The sequence below is a fragment of the Eumetopias jubatus genome, unplaced genomic scaffold (assembly GCF_037043125.1).
Source record: "Eumetopias jubatus isolate StellerSeaLion01/CBP00866 unplaced genomic scaffold, mEumJub1_p1.0 scaffold_10, whole genome shotgun sequence".
Lineage (NCBI taxonomy): Eukaryota > Metazoa > Chordata > Mammalia > Carnivora > Otariidae > Eumetopias > Eumetopias jubatus.
In genome coordinates, this window is record NW_028274816.1 from 26,728,297 (window position 1) to 26,752,999 (window position 24,703).

General features: G+C 38.2%; 1 protein-coding gene across 3 annotated transcripts in view; it reads left to right on the forward strand.

Annotated features, from left to right (window-relative positions):
* The window catches only part of HYDIN (HYDIN axonemal central pair apparatus protein), a 312,800-nt gene that overhangs the window by 26,912 nt on the left and 261,185 nt on the right, over positions 1-24,703 (forward strand). For all 3 annotated transcript variants that reach the window (XM_088027478.1, XM_028090615.2, XM_088027479.1), the window contains exons 5-6: positions 1,382-1,581; positions 10,762-10,886. In XM_088027478.1, the coding sequence (XP_087883604.1) occupies positions 1,382-1,581; positions 10,762-10,886 (325 nt within the window). The remainder of the gene's footprint in view (positions 1-1,381; positions 1,582-10,761; positions 10,887-24,703) is intronic.

Below are 24,703 nucleotides of genomic sequence, written 5' to 3' on the forward strand. Positions count from 1 at the left end.
GTGATTGAATAAATAAACTAATCGGGGAGAACATTGCTTTATCCTGGGCCTGTGGGTTGCATGAGATTGAGTGATTAGCCAGGTTTATATGTCCGTCTATATGTCAGACATTCTCATGCCCACTCTACACCTAAAGCCCAAAGAGAGTTTTTCTAAAACCTCCACCTCTTAATACCATTTACTACATGATTGCTGAAAGGAAATTTAAGTTCCGAGAGGACTTTACATTTACCAGTGTTGCCTTGCAGCTGAATGATGGGAAAATTTAAAACAAAACAAAATTTCATAGCAACTTCTGAGCTTCTGGTCTATTCTTGAGGGGACTATTAATACTTTCTTTTTATATCTAGTTTTGTTTGTTGGTAAGAATTCCATTTTTACTTTTTCTTTGGTATATCGAGGGTGAGAGTTCTACTTTTCTATCTTATGAAGTGATACAAAGGGTAACTTAATTCAGCATTTCGTTGCATTTAAACCTAAGACTGGGGAAGATACATGTCTTGGACCTCAGCATTTTTTATGTAGAATGGTCAGTGATGGCTTTGCACAAGAGATGAGGTTTAAACTGGGCTATGTATCAGTTTGTTATTGTATATAGTAACAGACTACCCCCAAACCCATTGACTTCAAATAATTAACATTATTGCTCACAAGACTCTGGTTCAGCTGGTCTTGACTGGGCCCACTCATGTGTAGGGTCAGCAATTCTGCTCATCTTGTTTGGGTTCTCTCACATATCTGGGAATGTAGGCTGGCCTGGCATAGTCCTGGCTGGGACATTTGGACTCTCATCTGCAGTGCGCTGGACAACGTTTACTCATATGGCGGTGGCCGGGCTCCCAGAGCAAGACTGAAAATGCCCAAGGCTTCCTGAGGCCTCAGCTTGAAACTGGCATAGCATAATTTCTACCACATTCCATTGGTCAAAGCATGAGATGGAGAAATAGACTACTCATAATGGAGAAGCTGCAAAGTCATAATGCTAAGAGTATGGGCTTAGAGAGATCATGAATTGGAGCCATTAATCTCATGGCTTGAAGGATAAATAGGGTTTAGAAGGAGGATGTGAAGGAACTAGTGTGAACGTTGTCTGATCTAAAGAAAAATGTGCCTTGACTGGCCCCCATCCCACCTCCCTAATATCTGGAGAACACACAAAGCATAAGCTTCTCCACTGACTTGTGGGTTTAACACTTGAACTGTTCTCTTTCTCTCAGAAAAGAGTATCTCATTGAAAGCACATCTATAATGGTCTTGAGGAGCTTTCACAGAATACATTAAGTCGTTTTGCAAGACACTTGGCCAATGGCCATTTTTCTTGCACAGTTACCTTGATCATGTTGGCATCTCCACAAATAATGATTGTACCCTTCTCTTGTAGGATTATGCCCATATGTTGACCTGTATAACTGAAAGAGAAAAGTTCATTGTACCCATCAAAGCTAGAGGTGCACGAGCCATCCTAGATTTTCCTGACAAGCTGGATTTTTCCACTTGCCCTGTCAAATACAGCACTCAGAAGATTCTGCTGGTACGAAACATTGGCAACAAAGATGCTGTGTTTCACATGAAAACTCATAGGTATGCATTCCTTCAGTTCTTGTTTTTGATTGATTATAGCTAAATCTAGTCAGCACAAGTAATTTGCTAGAATAGCAGGCAGGGTAGAATTCCTTGTTACAGTCTTAAGCCGCAAGGCTGAGAGACCTCACTGATGTGAGGGCCGACTTCCTCTTCAGTCCAAGAGGAAACTAAAATTCAAGATGACCTTAGAGTCACCTTGGGTTTGGGTGTGGGTGGTTTTCTGAAACGTTGATACAAATCTTTTTATTTAGCATTGAGAATTGCCCATGGAAATCTATTAATAAATAATATGTTTTGACTGAGAATTTTATAACTGGCTCTATCAGTTTTCTATTGCTAATGTAACAAATTCTCATAAACTTACTGGATTAGAGCAACAGAATTTCTTATCTGATATTTCAGTAGACCAGAAACCTCCCTGGGCCAAAATTAAAGTGTTGGTGGGGCTGTGTTCTTTTCTGGAGGCGTCAGGGACAATCCATTTCTTTGCCCTTTCCAGCTTCCAAGGGCCATCCACATTCTTTGGCTCATGTGTCACATTCCTTGGCTGAAAAAAATGGGGAAAAGTGGAGTAATCACTTCATAGGGTTGTTGTAAGGAATAAATGAATGAATAAATGTAAAATGCTGACTCATAGGGGGCGCCTGACTGGCTCAGTCAGTAGAGCATGTAACTCTTGATCTCAGGGTCCTGGGTGCAAGCCCCACATTGGGTGTAGATTTTACTTTATTTTTATTCTTATTTTTTATTTTATTTTATTTTTATTTATTTATTTGAGAGAGAGAGAGGGAGAGCAGAGGGAGAGTGAGAAAGGGAGAAGCAGGCTCCCTGCTGAGCAGGGAGCCCGATGAAGGACTCAGTCCCAGGACCCCGAGATCATGACCCGAGCCAAAGGCAGACACTTAACTGACTGAGCCACCCAGGCACCCCAGATTTTGCTTTAAAAATAAGTAAATAAATAAATTGCTGGTACTATATAAAGTGCCATATGACAAGTGGGGTTTTTTGTTGTTGTTTGTTTCTTCACATGAATTGCCAGTGTGGTAGGCAGAATGATGGCTCCCTAAGTATGTCTGTGTCCTAATCCCCAGAACCTGTAGATATGTAAAATTACGTGGCAAAGGGGTATTCGGGCTGTAGATGTAATTAAGGTTGCTAATCAGCTGACCTTAAAATGGGGAGATTATCCTGGATTACCTGGGTGGGCCCAGTGTAATCACAAGGGTCCTTTAAAATAGAAGAGGGAGTTGGGGTGCCCGGGTGACTCAGTCAATTAAGCATCTGCCTTCAGCTCAGGTCATGATCTCAGGGTCCTTGGAGCGAGTCCCGCATCAGGCTCCTGCTCAGTGGGGAGCCTGCTTCTCCCTCTGCCTGCTGCGCCCCCTGCTTGTGCTCCCTCTCTCTCTCTGTCAAGTTAATAAATAAAATCTTTGAAAAGAAATAGAAGAGGGAGGCAGAAGAGTTCAGAGTGATGAGATGCAAGTAGAACTCAACCTGCATTGGCTGTGAAGATGAGAAGACTGAGTCATAGAGAGTTTGTATAAGTTTCTAAAGAGCACAGAGTAGTAAGTGAAGGAGAAGGAATTTATTCTGATTATTTATGGAGTAGCTACAGCGTGGCAGACACCAAAGATGGTGAGACAGTCCTTGCTCTCAAGGAACTCCCTTACTAGACAGGCAAGAACGATTGTCACAGGGCATGTGAATGGCGGTTGATCAGTGGCGCCATAACAAGAATGACCAGCTTGGGAAGACAGGAAGCAAGGTCAAGTTCTTTTCTATGACTTTTTAAGAAGTAGTGTGTGTATTGGTCTGGATTGTGAACTCATTTTGAAAAGGGCATTATCTGTGGAATTCTTTGGAGGTTTAAGGGCACATCTCTCCAGAAAGGATTAGCATTTGCTTCTGCTTGGTTTCTAAAAGTTAGACTCTGTAGACTTCCCTTCTGGTAATTTCTTGGCTTAGAGGTTCCTGGACTGATAATGTATATTCAGACGAACCTACATGAGACACATGTCCAAAGTTATGAATTCTCTAGAGAAACTTTGTTTCCCTCACTTAAAACCAAGACAGACATTTTCCCTTGTGCTAATGGGAGAATGTTTCTGTAGTCCTTTAAGTTTCCTGGGTGTATATGGGGATTTGCTTACCAGTCCCCTGACGTGACAATCCCAAGGTGTTTTCTCCTGCTCCAGCAGGGTTATGAAAACCCAGGCTTCAGGGTTATTGAGAATCCAGGACAGGCCTAGCATTAGCTCAGTGGCTCACTGCTCTGGTTCTTAGCTTTGTCTTTGCTTTTAAATCCTGTAGATTTGCCTTTTTTTTAAATGCATGCTCAGCTGCACATTTATGTAAGTTATATTTTATCCAGTCTTTCTAGGTATTTTCAGGTTACCTGTTCTGCCATATTGTAGGTGGTAGGGCTGCCAGTGATGTGAGTGGAGGGCACATCCCTTAGGGGGGAATTTGTGTTTAGTCTTTACAGGAATGTCCCAGGAGTATCATTCTCTCTGAACAGTTTCATGGAGATCTAAGTTTATGTCTGGATTCCTATTTCTCCTGGCTGAAAAACTGCTTTTAATATTTCTTGTAGCACAGGTCTATTGGAAATTCTTTCCATTTTGTCCATTTGAAACAAAGCATGTTGCCTCCATTTTTGAAAAATATTTTCTCTACAGCTTAGAATTCTGGGTTGACGGTTCTGTGTACACGTAATTTTTTTTCAGGAGAATAAAGATGGCATTTCATTGTCTTTCGGCTTACATTTTTCTTGTGAGATCTCTGCCAAAACTCTTTGTTCCTCTAGATGTAATTATGTCTTTTTCTTGGGCTGCCTTTAAGATTTGTCTTTATATTTGGTTTTTAGTAATTCGAATAAGCTATGTCTAGGCATGGGTTTTGTTTTTGTCTTTTTTGTTTTAAGGATTTTGTTTTGCTTTTGTTTAGTTTTGGTTTTCATCCTGCACAAGGTTCCATGCTTCCTAGATCTTTCGTTATTTTTGGAAAATCTTAGCCATTATCTCTTCAAACACTTCTGTTCCATTCTCTCTCACTGTTTCTTCTTCCTGTAGGGAAGTTCTCTCTGCCACAAGTGAAGCAGTCTGCACCTTTCCCTCTCTCCTAGGGGCAGGGGGATTGTCCATCTTTAGATTTCAGGCTACTTGTTTGCTCTGCAATATCTGCTTTCTAATTGGTTCAAGAAAAGTTGTGATTTTATGTTTACCTGGCTTTTTTTTTCATTGTTAGGGTGGGCAACCTCTTTCTAGCTTTCTGCATCCCAGGCAGAAGCAAGACCCCTTGAACTCATTTAGCTAAATCAACCAGCAAAGTCAAAGTTCTTTTGAAGATCAGTGTCTTTTGACCTCGTCCATAAATGCCTATACAGCCTTTGCCATCTCCTGGTGAGATTCACATAGTTTGAATGAAGGAGAAGGAAGCAGATTAAGTGGCTCACTGTGACGTAAGAAAGAACAAATCCTTTTTGATTCAAAAAAGGCCTCCCACAACCACTTTCCATAATACACATTAAAAACTTCCTGTTATACTTGTATTTTTCCTACGAAAAAGAAAATCCACCTAAGGTAGAAAAACAAAGGCAGGCAGCATATCTTCCTGGACTGTGGCTGAATCTTAAAAGCTACATAGAAATGGCAATTTATTATATACTACATTCATACAAAAGTGAAGTAAAATCACTTCATAGATTTCATAGTGTGAAGTTGCAGGAAAAGATCTAAAACTTTTTGATCCGTGTAACTATGAATGTGAATCATTTTCTCCTAATATAGAAATACGTCCAAGGTAAAACGGTGAGCCAACTCAAGGATGAGCCAGGAATCATAAAGACATTAGAAACTCTAGTCCAACATTCCCATTTTACAGATGAAGGAAATAAGACCTGAGAAGGGAAATGACTTAGGGAGTTCCCTCAGTGAGTTAACAGCAAAACCTGGATTAGAACAAACATGGGCCAGTTCTGGGCTTACTTACCCTCGGATCCACTCCTTGCCTTTCCCAGGCTCCATTCAGTATCTCTGGGCGGTTAGCTCTCCTAGCTGCCTCAGCTGAATTGCAGCTGAGTTTGACCACTAGGAGGCCAGTTAACCTGCTTCCTTCTTCAATCAAACTATGTGCATCTTACCAGAAGGAGATTGCTGAGTAGCAAGGAGCCAGGGCATTTCCCCTCCTCCCTCTCTGACTTCAGCAGAGGCCCCAGCAGAGGCTGTATCTCCTCTCTGGTTCTGATTCCTGTCGGCCTAGCCTAGCCTGCCATGGTTCCAACTTCTGCCAGGTTCCCAGAATCTGGTAACACTTCCTCCTCATCTTCTCTCCAGCCCAGGGGTAAGAATCGCTAACTGCTTTTACTAATCCCTGAGCGATTTCATCATCTTAAATTGGGCTTCTCATCTCTCTCCTCTTCTGTATAATCAACCTCTCAATTCAATTCCGTTTGCAAATATTTTTGCTTTCCTGTTTAGTTATAGTATCTATTCATGATATAGTAGTTTTTTGTTCTTTCCACAAAATGCATGTTTTCTAACAATGCCATCAATTCTTTGAGCGACCCCAAATCCTTCCAGTAAATCCCTTTTCTGTTTAAGTTCACCAAAGTTGGTTTCTGTTGTTTGCAACTGAGAACCCTGCTGGCTACAATGAGAAAGGATGTCATTGAACTTGTGGTCACGTTGTATTGAATCAGTATCTTGGGGGAGATACCCTGACAAGCGGCCATTCTGAAAAAATGCACAGGTGATTGTGTTGCCCCCACAGGGGTGAGGACCGGTCTTTCAGTTAATATGATTACCAACATGGTAGAGCAATGGATATACTGTGAGATTTTGAAGTAAAAAACCCAGGGTCTGCTCTTACTCTGATCACTTTAAGTCAATACACAGAAACAATATCTCAGAGAAAATTATTTAAAACACGCATCATATTCTTTTCATTGAAATAACGATTGAATTAATGGTTAGGTTTATAAGTGCTTAGGTTCATATAAATTATAAAAAATAAAATGTTCTTTTTATGTCTGTTGTCCCTATTAGAATGTGAGTTTCTCAAATGCAAGGGTTGTATCTATTTTCATTTCTATTTTCCCAGCATCAAATATAGTGCCTAGAAGAAATAAGTACTCAATAAATGTTTATAGGATGCCTAACCAACAGTATATCCCAAGGCAAAGCTACAACTGTAAACCTGTACAATATTTAAAATAAAAAGATGCTCCTAGTACTATAAAATAGGCATAATGTTTTTACGCTAATAAAAGGAGTTGCAGTGTGCTATAAAATATACAGAGAACATAAACCATTACTCTTCAAGTTTATTGCCAGTTTGACCTGAAAGTCTAGTAGGTACCAGAATAATTCTGACTATTAAATTGGGATTAATATTGGAAGGTGAAATAGAAAAGATTAAGAAGCAATCTCAAAATCCAAAACCTCATGTCAGGAATCAGTTAATAAGAAAGATTGTCTGAAGAAAACATACTAATATTAAATTCCATATCTAATATAACAGGGCCAGTATTTAGCCTTCTGCTAAAATATCGATTCATAAGGATGGAAGAGTTTTAGTTATCAAGAGCAGTTTATAGTGGATTGAACAAAAACTCAAAATCTTTCTTGTGGCTCATGATTTTTCATGAACCCAAGTTCCCTCCCTAATCAAGCATTTAGTATTAATGAGGATATGATATCAAAACCAAACATTTTGGTAGACAGAGCCAGCCTTATACCCTTGAGAAACAATGCCTTTTACCTCTTTGTTAAGAATATTTTCTGATACTTGATGTTTTCTGGCCAGTTTAGCCTGTCTGCCTATAGTAAAATGAAGTACAAAATCAAATTATAGACAATGTTTAAGTGCCAGAACTGAATACACTCTACCCAATTAACATCTGATTTATTGAGAAAGCTTAGGCAGCTCTAAGTAGCAATGATTGTCCCAGGTGGTTTTTGTGACTACTGAAGAAATTTAGTGTAATATAAACCCAACAGTGAGCACGACAGAAAAGTATCTGTTATATCTGTATAGAATTTGGATTTCTGGAGGTCCTAGAGAAGGGTCTCTTTGTCCATAGAAAATTAGCTTAGGTTCTGCCATGCAATACTATCCAATTCATTTCAAAACTCTTCTTTTTGCTACCAAGAAATGTTTGAAAAGAAAATGAAAGTACCATGTAGAAGAAAAAGAAAAAATATTAGGACCTAGGGAGACAAAGATAGAAGAAAATATTAGAACATTGTTCCCAAAGTCAGGAAACTGGGCCCAGTCCTCAGTTCTTAAGATTCTTACTGATGCCATCAGGGAGGAAGGAACTCTGAAGACTATGAGACTTATTTTGGATCACTTACCTTCATCCCAGGAGGCAGAGATTCTTCAGGTACTAAAGGTCTGCTCCTTTTCTGTCCCACCATGATGTTATAAAGATTACTTAATGATTACAGATATTTTTATTTCCCTCTGAAAGTTGATTGTAATTCAATCCACAACCTCTTTTGAGAGGCTTCTGTGAGTAAAGAACTGTGCATGGAGTGAGAGACACAAAGATGCATCTAATCAGGTGGCTTCCCTGTTCAGGGGTGGTTTGGGTAGGCAGAAAGAACTTGAACTTGCAGGCCGGCTTCCAGCCCCACTCCACCACTACCTAGCTGGGTAACTTTGGGCCAGTCGCTTGCCCTTTTAGAGCATCTGTTTTCTCATATCTAAAGTGCAAATAACAATACCTCCTTTTTTCAGGTTCTTCCCAGGATTAAGAGGATTGCTGTACGTAAGGTACCAGTGTAGCTGGTGCCTGGTATGGAGCCCATGCTCATGGCCGCTTATTTGCTTTCCCTTTCCTGTCATCTCCTGAGTCTATAGCTATCAACAAGAACAGGCATGAAAACTAACTATAGCACATGGTGAACTGAAGTGAGAAGTAAAAACAAAGTTATAGTTATATATAATATATATAATAGTTATATATAATCCAGGAAGATAAGAGGTATCTTTGAGTCCAGGCAGTGATAAGTGACTTTGGAGGAAATATGACCTATGGAGAATGGTAAGTATTTTTGTGTGACCCTAGCAGTTGGGGAATGTCTGTGTAGGGGGCACAGTCTGATTGGAAGGGAGAGGGGGTGCAGTGCTAGGCGAGGTTATGGTGAAGGGAGCAGAGCCCTCCCACCCTGTCCCTCCCCAGCCTGATTTGGAATGTGACAGATAACGTGGGACATTTGGACAGATGTATGTGTTTAATGAAAATGCAAAATCTAGTTGGGAGCAGATCATGTGGAACCTCAAATGCCTATGACTTTGAGCTTTATTACATAGATTATGAGGATCACTGAAGGTGTTGAACTAGAGATGGATGTGTTATGACCTGTAGATGTTCTTTTTACAGTATCCCTAGAGCAGTGTGAAAGATTGGGAGGAGAATAATAAAAACTTGGAACTCATCTAAACACCCAAGATCATCCTCAGGCTCATCATCCATCTAGAGGCTGCCAGTGGCGGAGATAACAGAAATAATAATAAACATTAGTTTAGCACTTCCTACGTGCCAGGCTTTATTCTAAGCAATTTACCTGTATCGGTTCCTTTAGTCCTCCCTACCACCCTGTAGAGTAGGTGCTGTCCTTACCCTCATCTTACAGACCAGGAGATTGAAGGTTCAATGACTCGCCCCAGGGTCATGGCAGAGCTGAGTTTTGAGCTTTTTCAGTTGGCTTCAGACTAGTGACCACTACCCCATAGAACCTCTACAGCAATGCCTGGGGTTCACCGGAGGATTGGTGCTATAGGTGTGGGAAAAGCACAAAGGAATGGGAAGATAAAGAAGTGAAAGTAGAGGAAGATCCAGATAGCCCCAGAGAAAGTTTTCCGTGGTGGGAAGCATTGCAGTGAAGATCTTGGGTACCACCCTGTGCTACCCTTGCCATAGCTCTGTACCCTCACAGAAGGAAGCTTGGGCTTTCAGACATTAAGTTCATTATCTCAGGGAAGATTTCAGGGATGAAACTAAAAAACAATTGTGATAGAAGTAAATAATCAGAAAAAACTTAGCCTGCCAGATACATTGTACAATGCATTACTTTGGAAAAATAGCAATTTAGAGAAGTGAAATGGACCATGAAAATAATTAAATGGGCTGGGTTTTCTATTTAGAAGGAAGAACTCTGTAAGTTATTTAAGGTACCTCATGATCAGATCCAGCTTCTCTCTTGCCACTTCCTTCCAGGGAAATTAAATGAAACGATTTCCTGTTCTCAAATCCACCCTATCACCCCATCATGTCTATGTGCCCAAATTCTATTTTCAAGGCACAGAACTTGTCCCCAGTTTGCCTTTCTAAATGCTCTCCCCTGGTTTCCAGCTTGCTGTCACCCGGGAGGCTGACCTGTATGACAAAGGTCAACAGGCTCCTGTGCCTTTGACTTCTGGTTAGGTTCAGCCAGTGGGAGTCCCAGCAGGTGATCAGACAGGAGGATGTGAAGTTAGGGCACTCTCCCCCATAGTTTCTTCCCTGTGAGGCCATCTGGGCTGACTGTCTCTCTTGACTAAAGCTCCTTGCTCCTCATATAGCAGCATTCTAGTAGGACTCCTGCGAGTTTCAAAACCACTCCTTCTTCTCCTTGGCTCTTTGGGCCTAGAGGTCATAATGGCTTTACTGTTTATAACCCTGGGGGATTGTATCATTTGTAGTCCCCCTTTCCCCCCTGTTAAATAGACCCTTTGTTAAGCTGCCCTCAAATTACCCTCATGTGATTGTGTGATCTTTTGGGACTCTGATACAGTTTTCCATTACAAACCCTTCTCTTCATTGAACTGTCACAAAACTTGATTTTTACTCCTCAGAAGGCATTTATCTTTTGCAAATTACAGTATTTGCATACATGTTTTAAGGCCGACCACTGGAATAGCTCCGTGAATGTTAAAAGAATGGCTGAACGGCAAGGGCACAAACAAGAACGTTACCTTATCATTTTAAGTTTTGCTTACACTTGCAGATCTTGTCCTGCTATTTTAACCTTAAAACCGAAGTTCTTTCACATCAGAGGGGAGAGTGTACTTTACTTCTGAATCACCAAATTGTGGTGTCGGTTCTGAGCTTTGCTGCAGCCCAAGAACCCCCATGTCTCCTCACACCAGTCAGGAATGTGCTCTGATAGTGTGTCTCACCATGTGCTGCAGGCCTTTCTCTGTGGAGCCATCTGCCGGAACACTTAACATGGGAGAGTCCATGCAGCTGGAGGTGGAGTTTGAGCCACAGACTGTAGGCAGCCACAGTGAAAGACTTATCGTGCATTACGACACAGGTATGCGTGATTCTTTGTTAAAGGTTCTACATGTTAAGAAAGGTCAGATGGAAAATGTGGTGAAGCAAAATGGGAAATGGTTACTTTGGCTGCATTAAAGTAAGCTAAGATCCACAAGGTAAAGAACCAAAGAATGAATGTCTCCCACAGAAATAATGTTGAGCCAGATATAAATCCCACCAGACTGGTTCCTCTAGAAATACAGCTCTCAGGAAGGAAACTACACCATGAAGTCATACCAGTAGCTTAATGTTATTTATATGTAATGAAACTTGAGGGTAACTGAATAGGCCATGGGTTTTCCACTTGATTTATTACTACATTTGTCTCACGTTTAAAAAATGTAAACCCCAGTTCGGAATGTTCTCCTGTGTGCTGACCAGTCTATGTAAGATCCAGTTGCCTTAATCCTTAGAATGTGCAACATCTTACTTAAATGTAGTTCTGTGTCTATTGCCTCCAGCATTTTCTTGAAGGCCACAGTCTACATAATCATGAAAATTATACATTGTTTTTGCCAATATTTAAGTTATGGTCATGTATGCTGCATGTAGATTATGCAAGTCTCCAAAGTTGGTTGTTAAATTAATATTTTATTTTGGCAATGGTAATGCCAAAATTAATATTTTACCATTGCCATTTATTATTTCATGATTTATTATTTCATGATTTTTCTCATTTCCTGCTCCCTTCTATTTTACCCATTCATGTTTATTGACCCAGATTATCTGCATCGAAGGGCATTGTAGGCAGAAAACACAAGTGCACAGCCAGGGGAAGAGAAGCAAATGAGATCTAGGTCACAGTTCAGAGTTTTTGGCTTTGTGGATACATATCTGAGCAGGACAGTTCAAGTCCTTGCCTAAGGACCTGTGGTGAAGTGGTCCAAGTTCCACGTTGCCCAGCGTAACGACAATGCATGTCCAGTGGTCCAACCTGTGTATCTTATCTTTTAGTTTAGGTCAGAATTCACTGGCTGCTAGCAAGACAAACCTAACCTGAACTAGCTTAAGCAAAAAGGGGAAAGTTTTGACCCATATAATCCAACAGAGGAAGGTAAAAAGAACACATCAGGAACGTGCATCTTTCCAGAGTAGTTGTGCCATTTTACAGTCCCACCAATAAAGCCTGAGACTTCCGATTGCTTCACATCATTGCTGATAAACTCAGCGTTGTCTTTTTTTTTAATTTTATTTTATTATGTTATGTTAATCACCATACATTACATTATTAGTTTTTGATGTAGTGCAGTGTTGTCTTTTTTTTTTTTCTGCTACTGATGTGGGAAACAAAGGCAGAAAAAAAATTATTAAATTTCCTTACTACCTACAGCCCATTGACAAGTTCTTGAAACAGGCAAAGTGACCTTCCTCTAGGGACTCAGCTGCCTCCATGTTAATACTTTGCTAAGGGCAAAAGGCAATCCTAACCTAACACCACCACCCCTCAAGCAAATCTAATTTAACATATAAAAATTCCTTTGAAAACTTCCTTTATCTCTAAAACCTCCAAGATATGTTTTGGCAATCATCCCCCAAGCATATGGCTCACTGATATACATCTGAAGGGTCTCATGACTAAGGTTTTATTAGACGGTAATAAATGAGCTTTTTCCAACAATAACTAGCTCTCTCAGGATCCTGGAAACCTTGCTTCCAAAATTCCTTAGAGACTTACACTATCCCTAACCCCCTCCCATCTTGAAAGTATATAATGGGCCCCTCCTCATGACCCTGGTGCAGCTCTTTCTGCCCGCAGGTCCTGTCCCCGTGTTTTAATAAAATCACCTTTTTGCACCAAAGACGTCTCAGGAATTCTTTCTTGGCCATCGGTTTCGAACCCTAACTTCGTTTTTCCTACATAACTACTACATAGTATTGTCTTGTTCATTTTAGACATACTAGTAGTGTAAAGCTATGTCTTCTAGCGGTTTTAGTTTTCTTCTAATGATTAATGATGTTGAGCACCTTTTCCTGTGCTTACTGGCCATTCATATATCTTTTTTAATGAAGTGTCTGTTCAAGCCTTTTGCTCATTTTTATTGAGTTTTTTCTTTTATTAATTTGTAAGAATATTTTATAACTTGATATTCTGAATCCTAATCATTTGTCAGATATATGTATTGTTAATATGTTCTTCCAGTCTGTAGCTTGCCTTTTCATTTCCTTCATATTTCTTGATCAGCAGAAATTTTTAATTTTTGTAAATGTTGACATTATCAATGTTTTTCCTTTAACGCTTTTTGCCTCCTTGCTAGGAAATCATTACCTTCTCAAGGATCACAAACATAGTCTATGTTTACTTTTAAAAGGGTAATAGTTGTAGCTTCTTTGTTTAGATTGATGATTTATCTTTGATTTCATATTTATATATGTGTGAGGTAGGGACTGTGTTTAATTTTTTTGTTAAAGATTTTATTTATTTATTTGACAGAGAGAGCAAGACTGCGAGAGAGGGAACACAAGCAGGGGGAGTGGGAGAGGGAGAAGCAGGCTTCCTGCTGAGCAGAGAGCCCAATGTGGGGCTTGGTCCCAGGACCCTGGGATCATGACCGGAGCTGAAGGCAGATGCTTAACGACTCAGGCACCCCGGGACTGTGTTTAATTTTTTCCCCCTATATGGATTCTTGACTGTTCTCCCTTCTATTGTTCTGGAATTCCAACCAGTTACTCTGTTATTCTGTTTCTTAGTCTATTATTACTCTTATTTATTCCTTTTTTAATAATAGATTAACATTTTTAAAAAAGATTTATTTATTTGAAAGAGAGAGAGAGCAAGAAAGTAGGGGGAGGGGCAAAGGGAGAAAGAGAGAATCTCAAGCAGCCTCCATGTTAAGTGTGGAGCCCAATGCGGGCCTTGATCCTGGGACCCTGAGATCATGACCTGAGCTGAAACCAAAAGTCAGACACTTAACCAACTACACCACCCAGGTGCTCCGATTATTTATTCCTTTTAACCTCTATTTTATTTTTTCCATTTCTTTGTCTTTGTAAAACTTGTCTGAATACTTTTTTCTCCTCTATTCTCCTTCTTCCATGATGTCTCATCTGCTGAGTTTTAATTTTTCAATTGTATTTTCATTTCTGAAATTTTATTTGGTTCTTGATTCAATCTATTCTTAAATCTGACTACTCTCTTTTATTTTTCAAATTTCCCTTTTAGTTCTTAAATATGTTAAGTATTGTTATTTTCATTTTTCTGAGCATTTAAATATATTAAATCTGTTTATTTAGTTTGCTGTTTATTATTTCTGATGGTTTTCAACCATGATATCTGTAGGGGAGGAAGAATATCTTTTTCCTCCACTCTTCCAGGGTTTTGGCTGGGGCCCCTGTACAAAAGACAGATTAAGAAGAGAAAAACATACAAATTTATTTAATGTAAGTTTTCCTTTGATGCACGCAGGCCGAGTCCAGGGACTCAGAAGGTTCCGCAGGATTGGCCAAGAGGGCCCTTGGCTTCACGTAGGATGGAAATCAAATGTGAGCCCACAGGAAGTGAGAGCAGAGCTTAGTGAAGATATGGAGAGAGCAGATACAGATGGAGCTTCTGGGATCAGAAAGGAATAGAGGGAGTCTTGTCTTTGTTGGGGTCTGGTATACATGTCCCCTCAGGCATCCAGGAACTAGTTAGAACAAAGATCAAGGCCCAGGTATTATTCCTTGGAGCCAGTGGGCTGTGGCATCGAGATATCTGGAGCCCTGTTCTGGAATGTGCATATGATGGCTTCCTCGGGTCATTCTCACCTGGTTCTTCCTTAGATGTTATCCATTCTAGAGAAATCATTAATGCTTTGTCCCTTACAAGGAGGACATTCTGAGGCATGTGTAAAGTGGGGAGGGGGTGTAGGTCCTGGCAAGAACAGAAGCAGGAGAAGGAGCAAAAGCAGATTTTTATGGAATCTTTCTGTTTCCCTATCTCCTCTAGGGATGGGAGCTTTGGTAAGGAAATGAAGACCTGAAGGAGTGGTTAAATTTGAGTTGTTTTTTGGCTAGGTTTTGATGAAGAGTAGAGAGTTGTGGAAAAACGTGTTAGGATCAGAAAGGGTATTAGCTAAGTGTGGTAAACTTGGGAAAACAGCAAGGCCTATTCGTTCAGATTCCTCTCAGTGTCCCTCTGTCTTTGCAGACAAGGGTGCTCCTTTCATCTAAGTATAGGAAGGCACTTTTCACATGAAGGTTTTACAGCCTGTTTTGGTGGAAGGTCAGAAAATCCTTCCTGACCATTTCTCAGGTTCCTTCAGCTTGAAATATTCAATGTGACAAGGTGTGCCATATTTTGCGATAGTGTGTCCTGAACCTCATCATATCTTATGCTCTTTCATGTTTTGTAAATTTTGGAGTTAGCATCCCCACTTTGGGCAGGCCCTAGACTTTATCTCCTGTCATATGCATACAACTCTGTAGTTAAAGCAGGAGTTTAAGGGTTAACAAAAGCCATTAGGACAAAAGACAGCCTTGGCACTACACTATTTCCTGCAATTCTTCACTTTGATGTTCTTATTTTCTGGTAGGGTTAGTGATGAATTTTAAAGTAGTTTAAAAAATATTTTATCAACTATTTTAGTTATTTCAATCTCCAGTTTAATTTGCTGCTTAAAACTGACTCTGTGTCTTTTTTCACATCATTCAGCATTGTTTATAGAGTAGTTCATCCTTCCCTACTGTTTTATAAATCCTCTCTATGTAGCATAGTATAAATATGGTTTCTCTCTATATATTTAGGTTTTCTGTAGTTTCTCTCAGCAGTAGTTTTCTGGATGGAAGTCTTGAACATTGTGGTTGGATTTATTCCTCTATATTCATTATTTTTTATGTTTATTATTTACATATGTAATTTTTATTACATTTTTTATTGAGGTATAATCTAGATACAATAAGATGCACAGTTCTTCAATGTACAGTTTGATGAGTTTTGACAAGACCTGTGTGTTGACCTCTCCATTAAGGATAGAGAACATCCCTGGCTTCAGAGAGTCCCCTCATGCTCTTTCCAGTCAGCCCCTCCATCCCCATCCTAGACATTCTGAGTCCCATCACCCTAGTGTCATGTTGCTTATTCTTGGACTTCAAATAAATGTGCTCAATAGAGTATATACTCTTTTGTGTCTGGTTTCTTTCACTCAACATTATGTTTTTGAGATGTATTCATGTTGTGTGTATCAAATTCCCTTTTTTACTCTTGAGCAGTATTCCACTGTATGCTTATCCATGGTCCATTCATTCTCCTGGTAATGTAACTTTAGTTTGTTTGAAGTTTGGGGTTATGAATAAAGCTCGAATAACCATTCTTGTACAGGTTGTGTGTGTGTATGTGTGTGTAAACGTATGTTTTTTATTTCTCTCAGGTAAATGTTTAGGAGTAGGGTTGCTGGGTCATAGAGTAGGTATATGCTTAACTTTCTGAGAAACTTCCAGTTTTCTAAAGTGGCTTGAAGCATTTTACATACCCCTGCCCCCACAGGTGATGGATAGGTCTTCTAGTTACTCCACATTCTCATGAACTCTGGGTCATTGTCAGCCTTTTAATTTTAGTCATCCTGGCTGCAAAGTTATTATTAGCCAAATATCAACAAAAGCAAGTTATTATTAGCCAAATATCAACAAAAGTTTTATTTTTTTATATTTTGTTTTTAATTGGCATTTCTCTAATGACTAATAATGTCGAGTATCTTTTCATGTGCTTAAGACCATTTTTATGTATTCTATTCTAAAGTGTGTATTCAGATTTTTTTGCCTATTCTTTAGGAAGTTGTTTGTCCTTTTGTTATTGACTCATAGTTTTTTTTATATATTCTCAATACAAGCCTTTCAGAAATAATTATTGTAAGTATCTCCTAACACTGGATTATCTTTCTAATTTTCTTACTAGTGTCTTTTCATTAGCAAAAGAATTTAATTTTGATGAGGTACAGTTTATCACTTCCTTTATAACTAGAATGGTATTTTTCTTCTAATTTTATTTTCTAAATTTTGGGGGGATATATCAAAAAGGAGTTGAATTTTATGTATTGATCTTTTATATCTTCAAACCTTGATAAATTAACTCAGTGACTCCTAGTTTATCTGTAGATGATTTTGGATTTTGTATATACACAATCAGGTCATCTGCAAATAATGATAGTTTTATTCTTTTTCAATCCTTAAGCCTTTTATTTCTTATTCTTTCTTGCACAGCTAGGCCTTTATCAGGGTTTAATGGAAATGATGATGGCAAACATCCTTCTGTTGTTCTCAGTCTCAGAGCAGAAGTTCTCACTATTTCATCATTTAATATGATGTTTTTAATGGACACTCTCTATCCAATTAAGAACATTTCCTTCCATTTCTAGGTTTCTAAGACCTTTAATTTTGAATGGGTGTTGACTTTCATATATTACTTCTTCTGCATTTTTGAGATGATCATATATTTCACCTTTTCATGTAATGGCTTTGTCTTTGGTCTGAAAAAACAAATTGGTCTCATAAAACAAGTTGGGAATTATTCTACTTTTTTATTCTCTGGAAGTGTTGTCATTTCTAATATTCATCTTATTTCTTTAAGTGTTTGAAAAAGTCACTTTTCAAGCTATCTGGGCTTAGAGCCTTTTTTGGAGGTTTTAGTTATTCAGTTATTCAGTTTATTTAGTACATTTAGAGCTACTAAGATGTTTCTATTTTTTTCTTGTGTAATTTTTGGTAAATTTTTTCAAGGAATTTTTCAGTTTAATCTAAAATTTTAAATTTGTTTGCATAAAATGTTCATAAACTTTGTGATGTCTGTAGGCTCTATAGTGAATCTCCTCTTTCATTATTGATATTGGTAATTTGTGTCTTTTCTCTTCCTTCCTTCCTTCCTTCCTTCCTATGTTCTACCTTCCTACCTTCCTACTTTTCTTACTTTCCTTTTTCATTCTTGAATTTCAACAAAAGCCTTTGTGTTGCCAGTGTTGATAGTGGATAAAAATGAAAAATATGAATGTTAATAAATTCAATCAGTGATATATTTTTTCCATCTGGATCTCTGTATCTTTGTGAGGTATCATTTTCATTTATGTCAGCCCCTAAAATTAAGTATTGGAAAAATTGTGGCCTTAGAATTATGTTTGGATTACTTTATCACAAGGTATTTTAAGTCAGGAGTTTAAAAAAATGAAGCATTGTCAATTTTTGTTGGTAAACCTAATTGTTGATGAACATACCAAATTATCATTGATTTTACGAAAACAATGAATCGTGGATCGCTACCTCAAAAACTAATGATGTATTGTATGGTGATGAACATAGTAAAAATAAAATCATTCATCTTTAGCTCAGTGTTTTAAATATTTTGAATCATATTTTTAATACATTTGACATGTGACTACTCTAGTATATAGTATAATTATAAACGAACAAATACATAGGGTGGTGGTATAATGTCAAAAACTTTTATTTGGTTGGGTTTTGAGACCAACAGTTGAGAGTGCTCATAGATCAATAGAATCAAAGCTTGAGAGAAGACCTAACTAATAATCAAATCCAGTCCTTAGGTTTTACAAATGAAAAACTGAAGCTTTAAGAAATTAAGTGGCTTGCCCAAGGTCACATGAGTAGCAGAAGTGCAATTAGAACCCAGGCTCAGACTCTAACCTCCTGTGCAGTGCTTTTTCCACCAGAGCGAATCATCTCCCCAATCTCTCATACCACTACCTATGTACTTTTACTCCCTTAATCTCTTGACTATGAAATACAGCTTTCAGTGGTCTTCAGTCTGTATTTTAACTTTTGGATCAGTATTTGGATTGACACCCATACTTACATTCTTAGTCATGTGCTAAAGGAAACAAATATTTGTGTATTAAAATTTAATCACCATGGCAAAGTTAATTTCCACCCTGTGAGGTTCTGGTGTCAACTTTGGTTCACAAAGTAATTTCCTAAAGATGCAGATAGAGGTAAACTATCTTGTAGCATTTTTCTTTACATGAAATGAACTGCTGATAAGAATATGCTTTCATCTTTATTGTGGGTTGTCAATGACCGGAACCTATAACCTTTCATTAGTGAAAAACAGTAATGACTCTAAACACAATTAATCATGGAGCTTTTCGAAGCCATGATCATTGCCTTCTCATTTCACTAAATAAGCATCTGATTGAGCTTTCTGCAGCTGTTTGAAGTGTGAATTGATTTGAGGAGGGAAATTTAGCATGGATTTTTTTTCATACGTCCTCAAACAATGTTCCAGAAGGAGGAACATTGATAATCCCCAGTGGGAAGTACTCAATCACGTTTCTTTTTTTTTTTTTTAAAGATTTTTATTTATTTATTTAACAGAGATAGAGAGCATAAGTAGGCAGAGCGGCAGACAGAGGGAGAGGGAGAAGCAGGCTCTCCACCGAGCAGGGAGCCCAATGCGGGGCTCGATCCCAGGACCCTGGAATCATGACCTGAGCTGAAGGCAGCCGCTTAACCAACTGAGCCACCCAGGCACCCCACTCAATCACATTTCTAACAGTTGTGTTTATGCCCTTCAGTTGCTGGTCCTCCATTGTATAGAAATTCTTGATTAAATGCAGCTAGGAGATTCTTCTTTTAATTAACCAGAGTTTGAACTAGTGCTCTAGAATTAAGGAGGTTGAGTGTAAATTTCACCAATATCTAATATTTTACTCATCAATATTTACCTGAACCATAACTCTCCCGTGCTTTCTTCCGTATATGGCTTTTTGTGGTGAAACCAAGTTTGTTTAGGGAATTGATGTTACCCCAGAAATGATTTCATTACCTTTTTATTATATCCTAAAAGAGCAGAACTGAAATAACTTGATACCTTTTACAAACTGATTCTTCCAGAAGAGATTAAGAACACAATTACTCAAGATTACATTTTTTTTAAGATTTTATTTATTTATTTGACAGAGACACAGTGAGAAAGGGAGCAGAAGCAGGGGGAATGGGAGAGGGAAAAGCAGGCTTCCCGCTGAGCAGGGAGCCCAAAGTGGGGCTCGATCCCAGGACCCTGGGACCGTGACCTGAGCCGAAGGCAGACGCTTAATGACTGAGCCACCCAGGTGCCCCAAGATTACATTCTTAAAAACAAGATAAAACAAAACTAGAAACAAAACAGATGAGTATACTAATTCTATCATTTTCAATAAAACTGAGATGTGAAAATATTGTTTGACTATTGAAAGACAGATAAATGGTTAATTGCTTAAGTTTTACACTTTTTAACTGGGTAGTGAAAAACTTTAATCTAGGGGTTCAAGGAGATATTAGTATTTAGAACAGGCTTTAAGAAAAAAGATACTAAACCTTTGGTTACTTGAATGAACCCTAGAAGTAGGAGCATAGAAGTGTTTTTTTTTTCCATGCCTGGTGAGGTTGCTGTCACCTTAGAGGTGACATTAACCACAGGCATAATCAGGAAATGGAGCTGTTGCACTTACTCAGCATTTTTAAAGTATTATGTCTCTTACTGAAGAGGAGATATTTCAATTCAGAGTCAGAAGTTGGCAAATAGGCTCTTTTCCCCCAAAGGCATCATGATGTATTATTAAAGATACAAGTAATCATAATATTAGTACTTTACAGGATAGCTTTATAGTCAGTTATATATTGTACTCTAATAAACCATAAAGAAGTTCTTTTTTTCTCCTAAAGGCCAATAAAGGAATACTAAAATAGAACATAGTAAGTAATTGAGTGGTTTTGGCTAAGATCAAGTGCAATATGTTATCTTACAGTTGAAACTACTAAATAATATGTATCTGAATATACCTGTGCAGACTTACCTGCATAAGCTTTGTTTCAATGGTGTGATTATTATGATTAATTATAAGTGTGTGCTATTATAATTAGAAAACCTAGCAAAACATAGTTATGGTAAAAGAGTAAATGTTTTAACATGGCTTCAGAGGCAATGGAAACATTCCTTGACCAAGTTTCCTTTTCTTCATTTCTTCTTCCATAGCTTAGGATAGGGAATAGCAGAAGTTTGGATGCACGGATGGTCAAGGATTGTTTAGGAGGTTGGAATGAGGTTTCTATAAATTACATAGCAGGTGAAGACTCGAGTCATTAGATATTCGTATTTAAAAGGACATTAGAGGACATCTCTTAACTCCATTATTTTATTTAAAAAAACTTTTGATGTATAGTTGACATACAGTGTTATATTAGTTTCAGGTATACAACGTAATGATTTGGCATTTATATACATTACAAAATGCTCAAGTGTAGTTGCCATCTGTCACCATAGAAAATTATTGTGGTATCATTGACTATATTCTCTCTGCTGTACTTTTCATTCCTGTGACTGATTTTATAACTGGAAGTTTGTACCTCTTAATACCCTTTACTTCACTCCCCCCTTACCTCTTGGAGCCAGCAGATTGTTCTCTGCATTTATATAAAACCCTTTATTTTAGAGATGAGTAAACTGAGGCCCAGAGACATTAAATGACTATACACCTAAGTAAAGCTGGAACTTGAACCCAGGTTTTTGGCATCTCCAAGGCCAGCATACTTTCTGTAATCCTACACCGCCTTCCCTGTAGATGGAGAATACTGACTTTGACGTTGCCACTGATGTGCTGGGTAAGCTCAGCCAAGCAAGTCTCAGAAGTTGTTTCCTGAACCCGTCAAAGAAAGAGCACTTCTGAAGAAGTTTGATTCAGCAGTTCACTTGCATGGTGAATTTGACCCTGCTGTGACCAAGAGATGAGAAACACTCTTTCCGCCAACTTGCTAGTTCCTAGAGAATCTATGGCTCCACTCATATATTTTATTTATTGCCCTGTGTTGTCTGAAAGTACTGAAACCACAGTATAGCTAGCTTCATTTTTTTTTTGTAAACTTAGTTTTCTTCATATTTTTTTTTTGCTTGATTCATAGTAGCAAAACTAACAAAAGCTAATGAGACTTCCACAAAACGTATTTTTACCAGGACATTATAAATGACAGTGGCTAAATTCATCTACCGGGATCGTAACATTCAACCCCAGAAACCAAATCAGAAGGCGAGTGGGAACAGGCCCTGCAAAGAGACCCAAAAATGCCAATGCTGGGGAACAGCAAACTTGTCTGTTCTGGCAGGCATAACATCCCTTCATCCTACCAGTTTTCTGAGTAGCTAGGGGTTAGGAGCCCTTTCTAAGGTTGTCTTCATGAGAATGGGTGTACAAAGCAAGTCCCTAAAGCTGTGGAGACAAGAGTTATTGCTTCCTTTACTTTGTGGATCTGATGATTTTTGGAAGATGGATTGAAAAAAAATCAATATCAGATGGTTTTCAAAAAGAGTGTAGTGGCTTTTGCTGTATTTCTGGAAGGAACAGTTTTGCAGTGAGCAACTCAAATTGATGACTTTAGTCCCTCTGACCCTGAGATTTGTATGAACTAAGCCCTTGGATCTTTCTCCTTCATTAGACTTTCAAACAATGAAATACTTCAAATAGCCACAGAAGCACAGAAATAATGTAATCAACCACGATTATATTTAATACATCTCAACATTTTGCTATACACGTTTCTTTCAGATGTTTTATTTTACGGATAACTAAACTGATTACAGATTTGAAGTCATCTCATTACTTATCCTGATCTAATTCCCACGGCTTGGTCCTCAGAGGAGCTGTATTGGGTTCATTTTTATGGTATTTTTACATATTTATCTACCCATAAGTCATGTTATTGTCTCAAGTAGTTTTTTTTTTCTTTTTAAAGGTTTTATTTATTTGAGACACAGCGTGAGCGAGGGCCCGGGGAGAGGAGCAGAGAGGGAAGGAGAGGGGTAAGCAGACTCCACGCTGAGCGTGGAGCCATACTTGAGGCTTGATCTCATGACCATGAAATCATGACCTAAGCTGAAACCAAGACTCAGCCACTTAACCGACTGAGCCACCCAGGCACCCCGCTTGAGTAGTTTTAAACTTGATATAAATGGTATCATACTGTATATACCATTTCCCAACATGACTTTTTGATTCAGCATTTCATTTTAAAGATCTAAACACATACACCCATATAGCTCTGATTCATTTTAACTAATGCAACACGCTCCAGCATGTGAACATGCTATAATCTATTCTCCTATTGAATATTAGGAGGTTCTTCCTAGTATTCTGCTATTAGAAACAATACCACAATGAGTATCTCTGTATATGTCTTGTGCAGCTGTATGAGATTTTAAGAAGTGCAATTGCAGTGTTATAGGGCAAGTGTATATTGAGCTTTACTGGAAACTAAATTGGTTAGTCAAGTGGTTGTACCAGTTTGTATTTTCATCAGCACTATATGGAAATTCTTGTTTTTCCACATCCTTACCATATAGTTCCAAAACAGCATTGCCAAACTATTTGATTTTTGTTAATCTGATGGTTGTGAGATGGTATTTCGTTTTATATTTCTCTCATTACTAGTGCTATCTGGCAGCTTTACAATGTTTCCCTGAAGACCCTATAATCCTTTCTTATGTTAAAGTTTTGGATGAGTAATGTGTTCATGTGTTCAAAACTTAAAGCAATATCTTAAAAGTATACATTGAAAGGTGTCATTTCTACTTTGCCTCATTCACCCCACCCAGCTCTTATTTTATTCTGGTGTTTTTATGCACATAGATGCAAACATGAATGCATATTCTTATTTTCCCTCCTTACATAAAAATAGCATACTATGTGAATTGTTCTAAACCTTACTTTTTTCCACTTAATCATATATCCTGGAGATCTTTCCATATAACCCTGTACTTTTATACCTTCATGGCATTCCACTTTTAGATGTAACACAAAGTATTTAGCCAGTCTTCTCTTGGTGGGTACTTTGGCTGTTTCTACTCTGCTGATCTTATTCTAACTCATCTACAGGATAAATTCCTAGAAGTGGGCCAGAGGGCAAGTTGTTTTGTAAGCTTGATAGATATTTTAATGTGTCACCAAACTTAGTCCATGAGTGAGGAAAAATGGTACCATTTTGCATTCCCATGGCAATGTATAAAAGGGCCTTCTCCCCACAGTCTTGGCAACAGATTACGTTCTCAAACTTTTGTTCTACCCAATGTATTTGGGGGAATGTTATATAAATACAACTTTAGTTGTGTCACTTTTATTATGAGAGAAGTTGAGCATCTTTTAACACATATAGGGGGCCTATATATTTCTTTTCTTACAACTCTGTCCCATTCTTGTACTGGATTGTCTTACTGATTTCTAAGACTTCTTTACATATTTGGGGATTTAATTCCCTTGTCTCAGATATGAGTTGCAAATATTTTGGCCACTTTTTCTTTTGTTTTTACTTATATTTTTGCAGCATGCAAAATTTCTTTTTTCTTTTTTTTTAAAGAAGTTTCCATGCCCAGCATGGAGCCCACTGTGGGGCCTGAACTCACAACCCTGAGACCAAGACCTGAGCTGAGATCAAGAGTCGGACACTTAACTGACTGAACCACCCAGGCACCCCAAAATTTCTTTTTTCATTTTTATGTAATCACATTTCTTAATATTTTTTAGAGGAATCTGGATTTTGAGACATGGTTAGAAAACTTTCCCCTCAAAAGTTACAAAGAAGTTTTCCTGTGTACTGTTCTACTTTTATGGTTTCATATTGAACACTTAAATATTTTATTCATTTGGCATTTATTCTATTGTTAGATGGGAGTTAGGTTTCTCCATATGGTTACCAAGTTGTCCCAGTAGTGCTTTTTATTTTTTTTTTACAAAGTTTATTGTTATGCCAATGATTTGAGATGCTGCCTTTATAATATAATAAATTCTAGCATGTATTTGGGCCTCTTTTGACTTTTTATTCTATTCCATCAGTCTTTTAATGCTGGCTTAATTACTGAGACTTTATACT